This window comes from Primulina eburnea, chromosome 8, assembly GCF_022965805.1.
Source record: "Primulina eburnea isolate SZY01 chromosome 8, ASM2296580v1, whole genome shotgun sequence".
Classification (NCBI taxonomy): domain Eukaryota; kingdom Viridiplantae; phylum Streptophyta; class Magnoliopsida; order Lamiales; family Gesneriaceae; genus Primulina; species Primulina eburnea.
In genome coordinates this window covers 1,316,269-1,336,180 of record NC_133108.1, presented here as the reverse complement: position 1 = coordinate 1,336,180, position 19,912 = coordinate 1,316,269, and the positions used below count along the sequence as shown (strand labels likewise).

Below are 19,912 nucleotides of genomic sequence, written 5' to 3'. Positions count from 1 at the left end.
AAATCTTTTGAAATTAAATTTTGGATTAATGCTCACTAACCACACTAATGCTAAGTCCAAATTAATTCAATTTGGTTAATTAAATTCGGCCCAATTATTTTGTTGAAGGTGGCCAGTCAAGTCATTTAACTTATTCATAAGTTTTTTCTAAAAAAATATATTATATAATAGTTTAATTTAAAACCAACAATAATTAAATATAAAAAATTTGTGCCAACTCGAACCCAATGAATTTTGAGTTGTTTTTTTTTATGCTAGCTTGATCGAATAATAACAAATTAAAAGAGCTAAAAGTGACTTAATACCCTATACATCTAATAAGATGTGTTTTTATCTCATGTTTTCATCAATTAAGTGTCTATTTCATGGTATGATGGTCGTTCCAATAAAATAAACATTAAAGTTTTATATTTAATTTGTGTTTAGATAATTAGTTTTTCACTTTGAAGAATGGACAATATAATAATCTTATAAGTTTTTTTTCCCAAAGAAAAAATCTTTGCTTATCCACGGGCATTTGAAGCATCGGAAGACCGGAAGGATTCCACACACTGCTCAAGTAGAAGAAAGCCGGTACAAATTCCGACCACCTCCGTGACGAATTACAAATCGTTAATTAATCGTTTATTGTGAATTAAACTAAATTTCCTAATTATATCTTACTCGCTAGAACACAGTTTGTTGGCACGCGTTCATCTCACAGCCACGGAGAAATTGATGAACGGATAGATTTAAGGCGTGATAAGCACGCGATATGAATATGTCGAAAAATTCGGTTGTTTTTGAAACGTTGACCATTTAGGGTGTGTTTGTCCTACATGGGATTTTGCGGGAGAGGAAGCATGGGGGAATGAAATTTCGGGAGATGTTTGAGCCTTTTAAGGATAAAGACAAACTAAAAGCTAAACTAATAATTGTGACCATACGGGGTATTAACACGTGTCGAAATTGGATTGCGATGGTAACTAGCACTGCAAGAAGTATTCCGAAATTTAATTTAATCGAACTTCAAATTGCGTAGGACGCGATTAATTAGGAAGTTTTTAAATTGTTTGTTCCACGATCTACAAAACTCGAATCTGAAAACTTTTTCTTAAAAAAAAATCGAGCTCGACACATAAACGTGAGATGATTTTTAGCTATCTGTTTTCATGTTTATTAGGCTGAAAATCAAGATTTAGGTTATTTTGGCATAGGATAGCTTGCTTGCTATGTTTCTGGTAATTGGTTAAACGCTTGGGTCCGACGATTTTTGAGAGATTTTCCATCTATTTGCAAAACTTGCATACTATAGGAAGGAGATTGCTCGCAGCGATTGATCTATATATATATAAAAAAAAACATACGATATGAACTTGGCTCCCTACCTCGAGTCAACGTAAATTGAGTACAAATAAGCATTTACGAATTTAAAAACACGACATGCAGATCCCCTGCATTGCAATTAAAAAAAAATCAACATCGTTGCTCTTGGAAAAAGAGAAAATTGACTCGATTATATGAACTTATATATATATATATATATATATATATATATATATATATATATATATATATATATATATATATATATATATATCCCTCTTGTAGTCTTGTTTCCTTAATAATAAGGGCAGCCCGCCCAATCCAGAATTCGAAAACTTTAACCCAAGATCCCGCCATGGAAATGGAGTCCACAATTTTAACAAATAAGTGCTCGCTGCTGCGCAAGGTGGTCAAACTGTTAGCAACTACACTAATATAGTAATTCCATTAGCTGAAAAATAAATACTACATTATTACAATAATTATGTGGTAGATTAAATATAAGAATAACGCGTGATTCAATCTCTAACTTCAGTTTTTGTATAAAAAAATTTAATTTCAGTTCTTTGTACATGCATGCTTTATTATTTCAGCTCCCTAATGTATATAAGACACGGAATCATATATAACAACAAAATATAAATATACGAATTTAATTTAAGGTATCAATTGAACCAAAATAAATATGTAATTATAATGTTCAGGTGCAAAATACTACATTTTTTTGGCCAATATAGGTGTATAGCAATTACGATATGGCACAAATGTACGGTTTTCAAGTACCAAATGACTCATATTGGGTATGCAAATTATATTTTTAAAATTAGGAAAACAATTTTGAGTATTGAAAAAAGAAAAAATATTTTGTAGCACTCTAATTACAAAATTTGATATACAATATTCTAAATAAAACGTTGATTTTCCAAGAAAATCCACTGTCAAATAAATTTGTCAAAACAAACCAACTCATATGTTAATTACTAGGCATTCGTGTTTGTCACATTTGTTAGTATTTATTAAATATTTTTAAAATTAACAAGCTCACATGTTCTGATTATTATTAATTTGACGTTTTCTAGATATGAACAGCTCTTTGTCAAGTTTGAATAAAATAAATTTACTTCGATCCAAACTCCAAGCATAATCCCAATAACACAATCCCAAATTAAAAGATTTTTTTAAAAAAACAAATCTCCATTTCTAAAAGTTGCGAGGATAATAATATTGGACACTTGTACATTGGGAATGCGATTATATTTCTCAAGAAAAATAATGCACGATAATGTGGACATGTTCGGCCATTTATTGAGGAAACACACATTTCTTTAATCGAAGTTACATAAAATAAAAAAATCAAATTCATGACCATAAAATTATATATATATTTTTTAAAAAAATCCCGAATTCCCGAGGTTACGCGCATGGAGTGAGTTGAAAGCGAAGGGAGGGAGGAGGGAATATTATATTACAGAGAAAAAAAATGAATGTGTAATAAAAATAATAAAAGGTGGGGTATGTAAGAATAACGTAGAAACTAAAAATCGAGTCCTTTTGTCTGCTAAAATATAACATACGCCAATGCTGCTGCTCTGCCAACACCCCATTCTCCTCACTTATTGTTTGCGTATACTACTTATACATACATACATACATACATACATACATACACACATACATGATATATACCTCGTCTCTCCTCTATGAATGCCTGTCAACAATTTAATTATTTTACTTTTCTTTTAGTTAAAATCCGTGTTAGATTAATTATTATTCTCCATGCACTTTCACAGCGATTTATGGCGTGTTGTCAGATTTTTTTTGGTGGCAAAAAATTCTGAATAATATTCAATGAGCGAACCATCGAGAAAACAATAAAGCTAAACATATTGCCATATATATATATATATATATATATATATATATATATATCCGTGTGTGTGTGTTTCACTGCTGTATATATATACTGTATACGTATAATAAATATTCTTTTTTTGGTGGATAGATTTATGGATTATTTGAAGATTGTCGATAGTAGATAGGGGACAAGTTGCGTTGCGTATGCATAGGGCATAATTGAATATTTTCAACACTAAAAAGATACACTGGTGGGAGCTGAATTACTTGAGAAACGTTGCTCAAAAACAGAATATTGCATTGGGTCAAATGGTGCTTTGCTTTTGGTATATGAACAGACTGCACCCCCGACTTTTATTTATGTCTTCCATATCCCTTTCTGCCGAGATGCTTCGCAAGGTTCGCTTTTGTTTTCTATCCAATTTTTAGCTGACTTATTTAATGACTAATAATGATCAAAGCCAACGGTTGTATCAAAATTTAACTGATCAAAATAATATAAAGGATGAGCCAAAAGATTAATTAACCAATCTAATTTGGTTTTAGATGTCATTCAAAATGTGTGCACGATTTCTTATTGCTGATCTGATGCAAATGGTCACTTCATTGAGTCCATATATCGGTCGCCTAGCTAATTATTTATCCAATCTCATCGTAACAAAATTCAATGAACTTAACTCTAACATAGAGAATGAATTTCGCTCAAAGTAACATTGAAAAGTTGCTATCTCCAGCAGCGCTACTGTCATTTTTTTGGTCAATCTCTTTGCTTTTGGTTAGTTTAATCAAAGCTTCAAAGCAACCAATCCCATTTAAGTCAAATTCCTCACTTTGCGGATATCTCCACCGCAGTTTTTTTACCCTGGCGAGTGGCGAATCACTTTGGCTAAAGGGAGAGACTCAAATTCTTGTACTTTAACACAATGCCTTGCCTTTTTTAAAAGCAAAACGTAAAGTACTTATTTGAAAACCCAAAATTTCAATCTTTTGTATAAAATATTGGGACGAAGTAAATACTTTTAAAACAGAATGAGGAAATAAACACGATAAATTCAATATAAAAATATAAAGAAAATCAAAAAAAGGTAAATCGCATTAAAAACACTTTGTAATTTAGAATTGAAGATGGTGCTAAGGGAAATTTTTATCTCACGAACACGAATTTATTTAGAATATTTTTTTTAAAAAAACCCAATAATTGTGAAAGCCCAAATACAAAAGGACCACATTTTCTTAGCCCGATTATTTCAGTCTTGGTTTTGAAAACATTCTTTGTGGACCTCAGCATCCCATGACATCACGACCCAATCAGAGAAATATATATATTTAAAAAAAAAAAAAAACTCACACACAAACACATGTATGTATATGTGTGTGTGTGTGTGTATGTATTGACATATAAAGTACAAACTATAGTAATCCACATTTCAAAATATTTGTCAAATATATTACTGGTGGATAACTTCAAATTTCCACACCTTATATGTTGCTAACACTTCAAATTTAAATTACAAGATTATATTAAAATCGTGAAATTTTAATTCATAATCCAGCTTTTAGTAGATAGGTTTTACTTAATTCAAGTAGATTTTATTTTAGTGCAATTTAGTCCACACCTTTTCGTCAGGGTGGGTTTATAATGTCTTCCCATTAAACTAGGCTTAATAATTACAATGTGACCACTGTGAAACACTATCAAAGCACATTAAAGAAATATAAAAAATTTTGTGAGACATATTTGTATTTAGATCATTTATAAAAAATAATTTTTTATATCAAAATTATTATTTATTATTGTAAAAATGAACATGATTGACACGTCTCAAAATATACTTGCTGTAAAAGAAAGGCAAAAACTTGTGCGAGACGGTCTCACGGGTCGTATTTGTGAGACAGATCTTTTATTTGGGTTATCCATAAAAAAATATTACTTTTTATGCTAAGAGTATTACTTTTTATTGTGAATATTGATATGGTTGACCCGTCTCACAGATTAAGATCAGTAAGACGGTCTCACGTAAGACCCATCCTAAAAAGAAATTATATATTGTGAAAAGAATTGAAATTATCTTCTTCCATATAATCTCATCCCAACAAAGGATGGGTCTCACGTGAGACCGTCTCACGGATACTAATCTGTGAGACGGGTCAACCTTACCCATATTTACAATAAAAAGTAATACTCTTAGCATAAAAAATTATAATTTTTCATGGATAATCCAAATAAGAGATATGTCTCACAAATTCGGTCCGTGAGACCGTCTCACAAATTTTTGTCCCCAACAAAACACAACTTTTATGAATCTGTGACTAAGAAGCAACCCATAAGCACCCTCGTTATTATTGTTATTATTATTATTATTATATAACATTTTATTTTATTAAATATATGTAACGCTCGAACGTAATGATGGTAATTGTTGGTGGGTGGTGAAAGTAATCTTAAAGTCGAAGAAAAATCAAATAAATTTAAACTTGGTGGGAAGAATCGGCGTGGCCGTGATGATATATATATGAATTTATGAGGCATTTAGTCTTCCAATATATTTTTCTTTTGAGTTGGACCACTTAACTTTTCTACACTCGATTTGATTTAAAGTTTTTATTATTAAAATAATTGTTTATATCTAATCATTTAAAATTAAAGATTAAAGAAATAGAACAAGTCGTCACCAATTCAAATGTATTATGTAATTTGCAAGGAATTCACTAACAAATAGAAAAACGTTGGAGACATCATCCATTTTTGGTATCTCGACTACGTTAATACTCCGGAAATAAAACTAAAACAAAAATATATAGAAAATATTACACCAAACAAACTACAAGATTTCTTCGGATTGAACGAACTAAAAGAAAAAGAGGGAAATCATCTCCTTAAAAAAGTGGAAGGAGAAGAAAAGGAGAAATAAGGAACCGCAGTCCAAGTATTGGTCGTACCGTGTGTGCCCATTCAGGCCCTAGCGGAGGACTAAATCAACCTAAACTTGCAACTCTTCAATCTGTCAAAAAATGCTCACTATTTTGACATTTTAGTATTTCACTTAACAAGGAGCTAGCGTAAAATTCTACATTAGAAAACATTTTGGTACAGAATACTTTATGCACGATAAATTCAACATGAAACTGAAAACACTATAATTTTGAAACTAGAACTTTAATAGATTGCGTTAATGAATCACTTTCAAGTCTAACATATCGGAATTCAAAAAATATTAGAGCTTTTAGCATAACTAACAAAATTTCACTGAATAATACTACATGTACAATCAATATATCGTACAATGATATTTATAACTATTTTTTTGTAATATTTTGATTTATATTATGAAATTTTAATAAATATAATTTTTATATTTAATTTTGTGTGTTATAAAAATTATTGTAGAAATCTAACTATACATGTGACATTACTCAATTTCATTATATCATATTTAAATAAATAGATAGATGTAGCAAGTACATGGATGAAAAGAAAATCTTTTTCTTGTTTATGTTGCTATAAATATTTATAATTGAATGTAGCTTACATTATATGTTCGTTTCTAATACAAGAATCACTTCAATTATTTGGTCGTGGCGTTGACGCGCGGCCGCGAGTGCCCTTTTGACGGGGCACGTTTCTTTATTTCCGCCACACGTCGTATAATAAACCTATCCTCCCCAAATCTGGAGCTCGTCCAACATCTTCCATCGGCGGCGCGTGTTTTTCCTCTCCGAAATAACCTGGAATGGGGCAGACCACTTCCGCCCCAGGCAATTCGTCGGTGGGTTCGACCCATTTCCATCATCCCACTCGGCCCACCATCTCTGATCCCCCGACGTTGGGTGTCGTTATGGTAAATCAACAGCAGGACTACACCTCCGAGATCCCCGACGAATGCTTAGGTTTAATTTTCCAGTCTCTGGGCGCAGGTGATAGGAAGCAAAGTTCCCTTGTCTGCCGCCGCTGGTTAGCAGTCGAAGGCCAGAACCGCCACCGTCTTGCTCTTAACGCTATCAACGAGGTTGCCGTCCACCTCCCCGCGTTATTCAACCGGTTCGACTCCGTCACTAAACTCGCCCTCCGATGCGACCGCAAATCGATCAGCATGAACGATGACGCGTTGACCTTGATCTCCCTGCGATGCCAAAATCTCACCCGCCTCAAGCTACGCGGCTGCCGCGAAATCTGCGATCAGGGTATGTTGGCCTTAGCTCAAAACTGCAAGTCTTTGCGTAAATTCTCCTGTGGATCTTGTATGTTTGGAGCTAAAGGGATGAATGCTCTGCTGAATTACTGTTCTTCGTTAGAGGAACTTTCTGTGAAGCGTTTGCGGGGAATTAATGATGGGTTTGCGGGAGAGCCTATTGGGCCAGGGATTGCTGCTTCATCGCTGAAATCAATTACTCTTAAGGAGCTTTATAATGGGCAATGTTTTGGGCCCTTGATTATTGGCTCCAAAAATTTGAAAACTTTGAAGATTCTGAGGTGTTTGGGTGATTGGGACAGGTTATTGGAGAACATTACTGGCAGAAAAAATTGTTTAACTGAGATTCATTTGGAGAGGCTGCAGGTGACTGATGTGGGGCTGATGGCTCTCACTAAGTGCCCCGAATTAGAGATCTTGCACTTGGTGAAGGCTCCTGATTGCTCGAATTTCGGGATTTCAGCCATTGCTGAGGCTTGTAAGCTTTTGAGGAAACTCCATATTGATGGGTGGAGGACGAACAGGATAGGTGATGAGGGGTTGATTTCAATTGCAAATTATAGCGTAAATCTTGTGGAACTTGTTCTTATTGGGGTAAACCCAACTTCTGTGAGTTTGATGACTATGGCGTCAAAATGTAAAAAATTGGAAAGATTAGCTCTTTGTGGTAGTGAAACCATTGGTGATCCTGAGGTTTCTTGTATTGCAGCAAAATGTATGGCGTTGAAGAAGCTTTGTATAAAGGGTTGTCGTGTTACAGATTCAGGGATTGAGGCTTTTGCATTGGGGTGTCCCAATTTGGTGAAGATCAAAGTTAAGAAGTGCAAGGGAGTAACGAGTGAGGTTGCAGATTGGCTAAGGGCGAGGAGGGTATCTTTAGCTGTGAATTTAGATTCAGATGAGATTGAACCTGAGGTTATGGATGCGAGTACGAGTGATGGAGGGGCACAAGACGAAGGTGTTGATTTTCCCCATATTATTAGTGGAGCAATGTCTAGTGGAATTGCAAATGTTGATGGTGCGTCAGGGAGTAATGGGGGTCGATCCTCGAATAAGTCAAGGTTTAATCTTTTTGCGGCAAGGATATTTGTTCCTTGTGCTTTTCGGAGGTTATCAAATGGTGGTGGTGGTGGTGGTTTACAGGATAGCTTGTGAATGAATTGAATGAGTCATAATTGTGAACTCGTGGTCGATCTTGAGTTGCTGTGTTTAGACATGGTTTTGTCTCAACTTTGAGTTTGTACTTTTGTTGTGTTTTAGTAGTGTCCAATGTAAATTCGCCACTCGGATGTGTTCAAACTGAGATCGTTTTCCCCTGGCACTGTGCCATCCTATTGTAATCTACCAAGTCCATTCTTGGTGGCCAGCCAGTTGGCTCAATGGTTGACTAAAGGGCTTTAGTCCTGAGTACGAGTAACACTGAATACACGCGTTAACAAATGATGACTATGATGCCATCTTCTTTTGTTTGACATTTGGTACTTGATATGCTTTTGTTTCGTTTCCGTCTTCCCAGAATTGCAAATGAAATTTCCTCTTCTTAATTTCCACCGGTATTTGGTTCATGCATACATACATATATGTGGTGAAATTGTTTATAAAACAAGAGATTCAAACAGGCGAAATTTGGAACTTAAAATGTGAATTCTGTCAAGTAACCAAGAAAACTAAATCAATGTTTCTCCTGCCTCGTCTCATGGGGTTTGCCCCTGTGACCATGCCCTTGGTTACTTATTTACTGTGTAATATATCGATCATATTTATAATACGTGGATCCCTAGTATAAAATCTAGACCTCTGTGGCACGGACTAATTTACGGATAGATGATGTCCATAAATAATGTACCATGATTCCTTGCAGTAAATAGGGATTTTATAAAGTCGGCTTTCTGCCTCATTGAGAAAGCCACATATACATAAAAAAGACCATTTAACAAACATTGAAGCTATAGCAGACAAACGGATCGTAAAAACTAAAAGGGTTACGTTTTACATTCTCTCATGGACGAATCCAAACGGCCTACAACCAGCAGTCATCACTAAGCATTATCATCAACCACTTTCATCATCTTCGTCATCTTCGTCGTCTCCAAAGCTGAAAACTGAAACATCTGCTGCAATAGCTTTTAAATTATTAAAGTAAATATATATTTACAAATTAATTTTTAATAAATATATTTAAATTGATTTTAATAAATATAAATTATAATTATAAATATTTAATTATCTATTCAATTTTTTTAAGAGTATATATTTAATTAACATTTGGATATTTTGGTCAATACAATAAAATTTACAACATAAATTCATCATTTTAAAATCATACCAAACACCATGTTATTTATCTCATTATACTATTAATCTATATATCTCATTTTTTAATCACTCTAATTACTAATCATTTAATTATCTCGTCAAACGCATTGTTAAATGTCCCACATCGGTTAGATAAATAACCTTTGAGTGACATATATTGGCTTGGACAATCCTCCCCCTTGAGCTAGCTTTTGGGGTTGAGTTAGGTCCAAGTTCCAATCTTTACATGGTATCAGAGCCCGGGTTTCACCGTTATGTGTTGGACTGCCTATAATTAGGCCACCCGTTCTGCCCATAATTGGGTCATTTGTAAACTTCACGCTCCAGATGTTCATTCCTGGGCGTGAGAGGGGTGTGTTAAATGTCCCACATCGGTTAGATAAATAACCTTTGAGTGACATATATTGGCTTGGACAATCCTCCCCCTTGAGCTAGCTTTTGGGGTTGAGTTAGGTCCAAGTTCCAATCTTTACACGCATCAAACGGAACATAACAATCTAGACTCTGATTGGAGATGAATTTCAGCTACTGAGAATTCGCCTTGTAGTATGCGATCCTACTCTGCATCATGTTGGATTTTGTGTTGGGATTCGCGGAATATTTCAAGTGCCTGCAGGGATGCATCCAAGGGTCAGAATTTTTTCTGACCCATTTTTTTTAAAATTTTTTTCTCCCCATGAAATGAAAGCCTGACCTTTGATATAATGTGGGGCAGTGCCCCACACACCCAGCATCGAATCAACCGTGATTCGCCGTGACAGATTTCTTGAACGCATCACATATAAAGCCATTTAACGGTCCATGTTGGATTAACGGGACGACACGGGCCTTGAATTTATCATCACTAGTCCCATCCAGGTCTTATCAAGCCCAGGAATTTCAGGGCCGCAATTGGTGACGTATTCAGCATTTCAAAAGGACATGTGAAAAATTAAATTGTTTTCTTCAAATAAAAAATAATAATGTTTTTCTCATGACAAAAAAATTTATGAATTTTAAAATTTTGTGATTATTATTTATTATATTTTCCCCAATTTTTTTTCTATAGTATAGGGGGGGAGTTTCACATTTATGGATTCTGCGTTTCCATTTTATTTTATTTTTAAAAAAAACTGTCACCAATTTTTTTTTTTGCAATAAACCCAAAAAAATTAATGGAAGCGAGTATTGAAACTAGACCTGTGTAGAGTTCATTGCAATCCGACAAGAAACATATATTGAACCGACAAGGATTCCAGAAACACGTTTAAGAAAATTGCTCTTACAACTATTACCATATTTATCTTTTTTTATACATTATTATTATTATTATTATTTTCATTACCACACAATTTCACTATTCATATGATCATTGTTATGATATAATAATTTACTTTTAAATATGGTCATACTAGTACTTGATCATTTAAACTCAGCCATCGAATGATTCTTAAGATGCTCAAAGAGGATAAATTCACTCGAGTGATGCAATTGAAGTGAAAATTTTCTTAGAAAAAAACGACCCTCGTCTTCTACAAATTTAATCGTGTTGAAAAATATGAATTAGAATATTTGAATGTTGAAAATAAAAAAATTGAATGTTGAAAATAAGAATTGAAAATATTGAAAATCAGTGTGTGATGATGTATGTAATGATATATTTATTTTTGCATTATTTCCAAAGAATTCTATAAATAGGTCATCTCAATATGTGAAGAAAATCACAATTGAGCAGAGAGAAAATTTTATAAAGTGTGTAGTTTGGTAAATTTTGAGAGTTTGATATTTTTATCGTAAATTTTTATTTTTAACAAATCGGGAATTTTGGATGATAGTTTTTCCAAATTATCCTAAATTTCCACGAGGAATATCTCCCATAGGATTAAAAGGTTAATAAAGTAAAGTCTATATTGGAAATTAATAAATTGGATGTGAAAGCAAGAGGAAAAAGACAAGAGTGGAGTTCTTAAATGGAGGCATGTGATTCCAAGTCAAATTTATTCGAAGTCAAACATAGCATTGTCCATAGTACACAAACAACCAATCATCCAATTTCCCACACGTCCTTTTACGACATCCGGACGCCATTGGCTCACACGGTTGACATCTTTGCCTCGACGTTTAATTAATATTATATTATATTATATATCCTTCAAAATTTATACATAAGATTCAATCAATTAAACTATAAATATTATAGTTATACATAAGATTCAATCAATTAAACTATAAATATTATAGTTTTTCAATAGAATTTTGCATGCATATCTCAATTAAAATTTGAAATAGTTAGACCGATTCTTAATGTTTCAACTGGACCCCACCTCACACCAAAAAGGCCAAAGTCTTGGAAGCGTAGTTTCTTCCTTTTCCTCTTGTCTCGATCTTAAAACGTAAGTTGTGACCAACTTACCTAGACTCAACGTAACAAATAAATTTGAAACAAAAACACTAATTATGCCTTGATTGGTATCTAGAATCACCTCTAGAATTAGTCGCTAAAAGACTGAAAACTTTGGCCCTGAATTTAAATGAATAGATGATCCATGGACATGATTACGGATGATATAAATCATATGATTAAAGTTCGATGAATGAAATTGAGGATGCCATTGGGAGTCTTATGAGAGAAAATTAAATATGTTTGCGAGATTAAAATGAAAATGATAAAATATTATTAATCAACCAGCTTTGCTTTTATGGCTCGTAATGTTCGGTCATTACCACACTACAAGATGACGATAGCAAATATGTGTATGTTAAAGATAAAAGTGTGACAAAATACACAAGGATAAAATTAGGAATGAAAAGTTCACGAGCTATTAAGGTGTAGCTCCAGTAGATGATAAGATTAATGAGAGACTTCTGACATTATTTGGTCATGTGAAAAAGAGATCAAACACTATTCCAACCCGATATATATTAAATTAGCATGTTAATGAAATGATTAGAATAAGTTGTATACTATTGAAAATTTGAATAAAAATAATTAAAATGATATCTTAGAACTCATTTCAAAATAAACGAGAAAAAACAACTTAATTTAGATGATTAATATTCATCCATAGCTAATGAGAATGTTTGATGATGTTGTTAATAATAATAATAATAATAAAAAAAAGTGTTGCCTTTATATTTGTCAGCCATTCTTGTCGCACGAGATTCGATATAGTAATATGATCCAAGGGTGCAGATGTGATCTTTATTCGCACCTAAATTTGACGATGCAGATAAAGTGACAGGTCAGTGACCTACTGTTTACTTTACCATCCACCACCTCTCTATTTTCTTTTAACTCACCAATCTCCAGTTTCGTTTTCACGATAAATTATCTTCCCATTTCATACGTTCAACGTTCCCTTTTCTTCTCTTCTATTCTCTACATTACTGTGGGATGCATACATAGAGACTGTAAAAAGAAGCACATATTTTAATCGGTGGCAGCGGCAATGGCTGTGGAGCTCATGATGAATTACAGGAACAGAAGTCTTATATCACAGTCAGAAGAATACGCGAAAGAAGCTGCTTCTGGGCTACAAAGTGTTGAAAAGCTCTTGAAACTGTTCACGTCGGAGCAAGATCGAAGCCCAGATGAAATGGAGATGGATTACGCGGCGGTGGCGGATGTCGCGGTGAGCAAGTTTAAGAGAGTTATTTCTCTTCTTACCCGGACGCGAACCGGCCATGCTCGGTTCAGAAGAGCTCCGCTAACTTCTTCTTCCACTGCTACTACTGCTACTGCTTATAATCCGGACTCGTCTCCTGATTCTGTGCCGATTCCCAATATGGTTATGGAAAACCCTCGAGCAGAAACTCAAAATTATGCCAAAGTTTACTGTCCTACACCGATTCAACAAATCCCAGCTTCAGATTATCACCATGTTCTGATGAGAAATGGAGTGGAAAATGTCAAAGAATCGGGGTCTAAGACGATTAGTTTCTCTTACTCGCCGATGGTTTCCCGAGGGAATTCGTTTTTATCATCGATGACCGGCGGCGATCTTTCCGAAACTAAGCAGCAGCAGCAGCAGCAAACATCGTCTTCCTCGGTGCTTCACATGATTGGTAGTCTTTCTCAGGTTTCGAATTCTACCGGGAAGCCTCCTCTGTCATCTTGTTCTTCTTTTAAGAGGAAATGCACTTCGTCGGAAAACGTCGTATCCGGCGGGTGCAGTGGCTCCTCCGGCCGCTGCCACTGTTCAAAAAGAAAGTGAGTATCTGGTAGAACACCTAAACTATTCAGCGACGTCTGTTTCATAATTCTTTAACATAAGATTAAGCTTTGATTTTTATTTTAATGGCAGGAAACTGAGAGTAAAGAGAGTGATTAGGATTCCCGCGATCAGCATGAAAATGTCTGATATTCCACCGGATGATTATTCCTGGAGAAAATACGGGCAGAAACCCATCAAAGGTTCTCCACATCCTAGGTACCAAAGCATATTTATTTCAGTAATCATATATATATAATAATAAAAACACAAATGTCAAAATTTGTGTCAAACAAGCATGTAAATCTCTAAAATTTGAGATAAATATGATACTAGCTACTCTTTAATAAATTATCTTTCTTAGTGTTTTCTGATTTTTAAACCATTTATCGCAACATCTATACAATTTTCCTCTCATAAATTTTCAATAGCTCAGCGGTGCCCGAACGCATGGGGTTAATGTTACAGATCCAATTACTTCATTATTTATATTGAATCTGGAAAAACAAATGTTCTTTTTGGCAATTTGAGGGAATATATAACAAGAAATCCAAGTTTTATTTCACTAATTGAGTAGCATTTTCACACAGCAACAAGTTAATAAAGTGTCATCGTTCCTTCACCGTGAGATGGGGTGAAATTTCGCCAAATCTACCAATATATTAGCTGCTTAGTTAAGGGATCTCCTTTCCCAAAAGTTTCCTATATATTTCATCCTCTCTAAGCCCAGATTTATCGAGTTTTCATATATATGAGTGATTATTTTTAGATCTCACATAAAATCAGTTAAGCTTGTGGTATTATTAATAATAATAAAAATTGCAGAGGTTACTACAAGTGCAGTAGCGTTAGAGGGTGCCCGGCCCGTAAACATGTGGAGAGGGCTTTGGATGATCCATCAATGCTAGTCGTCACGTATGAAGGCCAGCACAATCATTCTCTCGCCATTGCTGAAACCAATAGTACCATGATTTTAGAGTCTTCTTAATTCACGATACAATATATATGTACGTATGCATGGTAGCTAGCTTCTCCAAAGAAGGGCTGCCTAAATATTTATATGTCTAACACTGGACATTTATTTGGGTTTATGGCTGAATTTGTCAATATGGCATCTGTTCGGACTTCGCCAAAGGTTAGGAGTGAAGTTCCTTTATTTCTTGGTACGATGCGAATTTCGAGATTATCAACTTGTATTATATTTTAATATTTATTTCCTTACAAAAAAGGTATGGTCAGTGGTAGATTTGATGCGATTTGTGCAATGTGTGACGGAACAATTAATTCCCATTCTTATTTAATTTTCGTTTTTGGATCTCTAATTGAATAGTGAGTATGTATGTGTGGTACTTGTATAGTTAAATTCCCTTTAAAAAAAGAAAAGAAAAGGGGGGGTGAGATATTTATCTTTCTTTAGTTTAGTTAATTTGTCGTGTGCTTTTGCTTTTGTTTCTTGTCTTTTTTATGCTTAACTAATCCTCCTTTGGATTTGCATCGGCTCGAATCTCAATATGTAACTTTGGCATCCGATTTCCCACTATTTTTTAAGAATATTGTTTTAAAAAATCATATAGTAAATAATTAATGTTGAACAAATATATATCTGACAATTATTCAATGACGAAGAATAATTGCAGATAGTGCCAATATTAGACTTGTAAAAGTCTACGAATCACAGCGCAAAAGGGTCGTTTTCTGATTTCAGTTTGACTGATCACATCATTTTAATTATATATTTTTATCCGATCCGTGTCAAAACTTCCATGCTACACACGGTGGATCGTAGAATTCCCCTACGTTTGTTTCTTGAATTAAACCTAAAAAACTGTCGTTCTAATAACAAGGACGATGGTTGAAAAATGAAAGAAAATATTAGGTAAACATGTGGCTTAGAGTAATAATGACGAAGCATTTAGCTTGTGTGTTGGACGGTTGACCAAGAAAATTAAAAGCGGAAGGGGTTGGGAGTTGGAATGGCCAAAGTTAATTAGATATTGCTGTGTATTGTAAAGTGAATGCATGAAAAATTATTTTATTGCGTACAATGAATATCAGGTAATTTGGTTGGGGTAGGGGGTTAGGAAATTAAGAGCGAGTTTGGTTTGAAATTGCATAGAATATATTATGTTTTGCATTATTTGGATTGACGTAAAGTCAAAATATGCAGCTGCGTGATTAATATGGTAGAGTTTTACAGTGAGACCTACACAAGTATTCACGACTCTGCCTGCTTCCGAGCTTCGCGTTGTCTGTCATTTATGGCAACCTTTGCGGCTTTTGATTATTTTAATTGACAATATTTTGAATGGATCTCAAAAACAAAAATTATGTTTTTTTTTTTTTGAATTAAAGTTTTAACAAATTCAAGAAACTTTTCTTAATCAATGCATGTGATAAATTTATATTGGTATTTGGTTGTACATGGATTGTTACACCAAGATATTACGTTAGATTGTTTTCTCATGGGATTCCGTCACGAAAAACCATTTTTCAAAGAACTGTCTTTTGATTTTGAGATGGATATTTCATTTTCAATCTAGAGACATTCTGAATTTTTTTTTAAAAACAATTGATTTGATGCAAACAAAAATTTATCTTTAGCTCACTTTTTTACAAAATAAAAAATATATTATCAAATGTGTTTTTTTAATATATTTTATCGATGAAATCTAAAAAATATGTAAGTTAGATTGGTTTTTTGTTTTAGTCATATAATTGTAAAAGTTTTGTTTCATAGAGTAATATGGCTCTTTTTTAATCTATTTTTTTTTTCTCAGAACCACTAAATTCATCGCATATAGTTTATTTTGAACTGAATCTATCCTACTTGGCATATGTGACAAAATAATATTTATATTACACACATTAAAATATACATAAACAAAAATAAAAGGAAATCACAAATTTTTTTTCCTCCCACCTTGAAGTATTGTGAGTCTTATTGCTTTATTTTTCCATGTCTTTTTTTTTATCACATTAATTTGAAATTGAGTAATATGATATTATTCTCTCTACATAAATATTCTCTCTGCATGTGTCACGTATAACTTAATCGATGTCAAATAAATAATATCTGATGGATTTAGTGATTTTGGACAAAAAAGATCAAAATCTCAAAAAAAAATTCCTTTGGCTCGAGCTGATTCGAAGTTCAAAATTTTTAATTTCTTTGGCTCGAGTTTAGCTCGAAATTTTCGAATTTATTTGCTAGTTGTTCGAAATATTGCTCCAACAACTTAACACAACGCTTCGCGATTTCAACCATGTTTTGATCATTCACTACTTGGAGTGGGACGAGCGATATTCATTGCACACATATGGTATATTTAACATCGATATTCTTTCTTTAAGAGAATATGATATCTGGTCTCCAAATTTATGGATGAATGACCCTGATTCACTCACATATGATGTACAAAGTCACAATCTACCCAAAATTTGGATTTTTGGAGCTTAGATAAATACATTGATGAATTTTTACTTTACAGGGCAGGAGTAATATTTCTAATAGTTCCCTTCAACCATGCTATTATTTTTTGTAGGTAACTATTTACTTGACCTGGGATAAAGGAAATCGTGTACTATTTCGCAACGACTCGGAGCATGAGAAGTGGGTGCAGCATATTAAATATCACTTTCTCAAAGATTTTTCTAATGGCTCAATGATCCGATAGTAGAGCGGGCTTGTTTCATTTTCCCTTTCATTCGAGCCCAAGAGTACCCATTTGGGGCCTAACGTTACACAATCCACGACAAATGTTTGAAAATCCGATTGTCAATTTGACATCTTCTCAAGAGGTGTAAGTGGTTGGAATCCATGTCTTGCAAAACTTATACTAAATGAAATTTAATTCAACTTTGTCTCTAAAACTTGAGCAACGGACTTGTTAAGTGATGAATACTAATAGGAAAAGAATATTGAACATGATTTATTATTGTCTTGAATAGAATTAAATACTGACAAGGCTTGCAAATAAAAGAAATTACATCATTATAAAAATGTAAAAGAAATTGCATTCTAGAATCCAAAAAAAAAAAAAAAATACTATTATTTTTACAGAACTCACCCAGCAAAATGGTTACACCAATTTAAATTATATAAATCTCAGCAATTTCTGGAGGCAGTGACAAGTCAGAGTAAAATTAATTAATCAAGACGATGAAGAAGAATCTTCGGCTGGCGATGAATGGGTATGGCTATTCCGACAGAACTTTGTGCTGCTACTCTCCATTCTCTCCAAAATAAAATGCCCCATACGATCTTTGGATTTCACCAAATTTTCCCTGCACAAAAATTCATCGCTCGTGATTCTATCCACTTTCATGTTGAAATCATGCACGAATATATGAGTCTTCGGGTTCCCGGAGCTGGCCTTTTTGCTCCTCGCCAGCACGGCGGCTGTGAATATGGCAGCCATTCTCCCCGGCGCCTCGGGCCAGTATCCACGAGGTCCATCTACGAGGATTATATCCCAATCCACCTCGTACAGTTGATTCGGCAGATCATTGAGGCCAAGCTTGCATTCTGAGAATAGGAGATTCTGCACCGGCCGACACTCGTTATGCGCCTGCTCTTTAATTGCCGCGATCAGCTCCGGCATCTCGCTCAGTTTCGTGGAATACTGGACATCGTAAGCTTCAACCTCCGGGTACTTCTCCTCGATGTAGGCAGCGTAGTACCGATTCTCATCGATGAAAACGGTGCGTCCATTGTGGTTTAGAGCATTCCAAAGAAGGGTTTCGTGTGTCAGGCCGAAAACAAGGAAATTACAAGGTTGAGAGCATTGTCGGAGGGCTTCGGAGATCTGGTTCATGTCCATGTACGACATGCGGTCGGTGCTGTTCGAGTTAGAGGCGTAATGAACGAGTGCCCTGACAACGGATCTCGACAGAGGTGAAGTGACGGCGGCACGGGTGGCGACGGAGGTTGTTGTGGTGGTTATAGATTCCCTGGTGTAGATTAAGGTGGTGAGAAAGGCCAATGTTATAAAAGAGACGATCGCTAGAAGCCATAGCCGATTTGAACCTCCTTGTTTCTGTATGTAAGGGTGAAGAAGTATAAGCTTGGTGCCATTGCTCGGATTGTTCTTCATTTTACGCTTGCAAATATATGATAAGGAATATATCACACAAAGAAAGTAAACTATTTTCAAGATTCTTAGAACATTTGAAGGAGAAGTCGTGAGTTTTAAAGATGTCTGAGTGGTTAACGTCGGGCTAACATTAATATAAACATGACGTTACATTTTCACCCATAAATGATTGTGGAAACTCATGAATAGTTAGTTTTATTAATTTATCTGAATTAACTCTCCACGGGCTATATTTAATTTAATATATAATTTTTTTCCCGTTTGGTATTGCCTAATTGAGATAAAATATAGGTCTAATTATTATAAATTTGATGTATTCGGGGAGTGGTTGTTGAAGGGGAGCCGGTGGACGACGTTTGGTACGCTTGCAGCGACTCATTAACTAATTACAAGCCAGAAGTCGCTTTTCCTTCTCTATACCATTTTCATTTTTCTAAGGAACCCCTTCATTTAATTTAATAACATTAAGCTTAATTATCAATAAGGAGACCCTGCGGATAATTAATCATTTCCCTTGTCAAAATTTGTATATAAATTGTTGCCATAGCTATTATTTTTATTGAAGTGAGGTATAACCTTAATTGCATTAGCTGTACAAACCAAAGCAAGGAAAAAAACGACCGATATTTGTTGTGATTGGATTTAATTAAGTAGAATTATATACTGAATGTGGGCTAGCTGTATGTCCTCTGAAAATTCGTCATATATCTATCTATCTTCTTCCTTTATATATAAATGACTCAGCACTACAACAACACGAAATTGATTTCATTAATATATAAGATTTAAGTCAACTTCAAAACTAAAGTATCTTTATTGATTAGCTAATTAATATTAATAGATTATTATTGTCTCAAATTCTATAGAATTTTTTTAATAATTATGTTATCAATATATATATATATATATATATATATATATATATATATATATATATATATATATTATATTTGTTTATCGTCTT

General features: G+C 34.1%; 3 protein-coding genes across 3 annotated transcripts; 2 read left to right on the top strand and 1 right to left on the bottom strand.

The window, feature by feature from the left end:
* The first annotated feature begins 6,680 nt into the window (after positions 1 to 6,680).
* On the top strand, positions 6,681 to 8,823 carry LOC140838241 (F-box protein At1g47056-like). Its single transcript, XM_073204408.1, has one exon. It carries the CDS (start codon positions 6,891 to 6,893, stop codon positions 8,502 to 8,504), a length of 1,614 nt encoding a protein of 537 aa, XP_073060509.1. The 5' UTR covers positions 6,681 to 6,890; the 3' UTR covers positions 8,505 to 8,823.
* Positions 8,824 to 12,932: 4,109 nt separating this feature from the next.
* Positions 12,933 to 15,222, top strand: LOC140838240 (probable WRKY transcription factor 15). Its single transcript, XM_073204407.1, has 3 exons — positions 12,933 to 13,854; positions 13,949 to 14,074; positions 14,681 to 15,222. The coding sequence occupies exons 1-3, from the start codon at positions 13,094 to 13,096 to the stop codon at positions 14,841 to 14,843; spliced, it is 1,050 nt and encodes a 349-aa protein (XP_073060508.1). The 5' UTR covers positions 12,933 to 13,093; the 3' UTR covers positions 14,844 to 15,222.
* Positions 15,223 to 17,796: 2,574 nt separating this feature from the next.
* Positions 17,797 to 19,142, bottom strand: LOC140837648 (protein IRX15-LIKE). Its single transcript, XM_073203763.1, has one exon. It carries the CDS (start codon positions 18,946 to 18,948, stop codon positions 18,007 to 18,009), a length of 942 nt encoding a protein of 313 aa, XP_073059864.1. The 5' UTR covers positions 18,949 to 19,142; the 3' UTR covers positions 17,797 to 18,006.
* Positions 19,143 to 19,912: the final 770 nt, after the last annotated feature.